Genomic DNA, 1,166 nt, shown 5'->3' with positions numbered 1-1,166 from the left:
TTCCTGCTGGACCAGTGAGACACCTCTGAACTGTCCCAAATCCAGAGGGAAATGGGATCCAAAACTAGGCTAGCAAGTGGGCAAATGATTAACTACCACTGCTCTCTGCTGCTCTCTCCTGGCCCTGAACCAACATCTGAAACAAGTGCTCTATGCACTAGGGAGCATAAGAACTGGACAGAGAGCACTCAAACATCAGGAAACCCTGGAGGTAAAGATGTGGACTGGAAAGACAAAGACCCTTACACTACCCACCAAAAAACACAAGCAGAGGCATTTGCCCTCCACAGAAACAGCCCTCCAGAGGAATTCTTCAGGTCCTGAGAGCTTCCTTGAGGTCCTACCAAGATGTAGTGACATTTTGTCTCTTTACCAACATTCAGCCAAAGCCTCTTCAGAATCAGCACTGTGTTGCCCTCTCCTTTCCCAGTAGTGCACAAATGGATGTGCAAGTCAGCAGCATGGAAAATAATCCCCTCAGCTACAGCTATGCCAGCACTGGCTATTTAGGGCCTGTCTCCATGACAGCGTTTGTCTTCTGCATGAGCTGAAGGAGGTCACCATTCTTTGTTTTTTTAGTGGCCTAGGACTCATTTTCCTAAAATAATTTCTTGTGGGATATTAAAAGGAATTGAGAAAGGAGGCAGGGCACAAGGAGATGGAGGAACCAGGAGACAGAGAGAGACGGACAGATGGGCAGGGCTGAACGAAGGGGTGGCCTTTACCTCCCAGCTGCTGAGATTCTGGAAGAAGAAGTAAAGGGCAGCTCCCCACACTATGGCAGTGGCCACGATGCAGAACAGCGGAATGGGCAGAAGCTTCTCCGAGCTGCGAAGCTGAAAAGGTTAAGAGGGACAGGGTCACAGAACAGTCCAGCAAGACACTATCACAAGGCATGTCCTGAAGGTCAGACCAGGCACATGTTCTCAACAGAGGGCACAATGTAGAGTGACAGCCCCAACCCGTGTACACTTGAGAACAGATGCACAGGGATGGGTCATGCACAGGGCATCTGTTCTCCACAAGGAGCCAGAACATCCCTTTAGGGCTGCCAGGGCTTGCAGGGCCCTGGCATGCCCTTTATTTGCTGCCAGCCCAGGAGTTTGACAAGTTCTATTCAAGATGCATGGCCAGACTGTGCCCTTCCCTACCTGCTCCTCAGCACC

At 50.6% G+C, this 1,166-nt stretch overlaps 1 protein-coding gene across 1 annotated transcript in view; it reads right to left on the bottom strand.

The window, feature by feature from the left end:
* SIDT1 (SID1 transmembrane family member 1) overlaps positions 1–1,166 on the bottom strand; it is a 64,992-nt gene that overhangs the window by 3,307 nt on the left and 60,519 nt on the right. Inside the window, exon 24 of the mRNA XM_025214444.1 lies at positions 726–836. Coding sequence (XP_025070229.1) covers positions 726–836 — 111 coding nt within the window. The remainder of the gene's footprint in view (positions 1–725; positions 837–1,166) is intronic.

Source organism: Alligator sinensis, unplaced genomic scaffold (genome assembly GCF_000455745.1).
Source record: "Alligator sinensis unplaced genomic scaffold, ASM45574v1 scaffold317_1, whole genome shotgun sequence".
Taxonomy (NCBI): Eukaryota; Metazoa; Chordata; order Crocodylia; family Alligatoridae; genus Alligator; species Alligator sinensis.
This window is presented reverse-complemented; position numbering and strand designations above follow the sequence as displayed.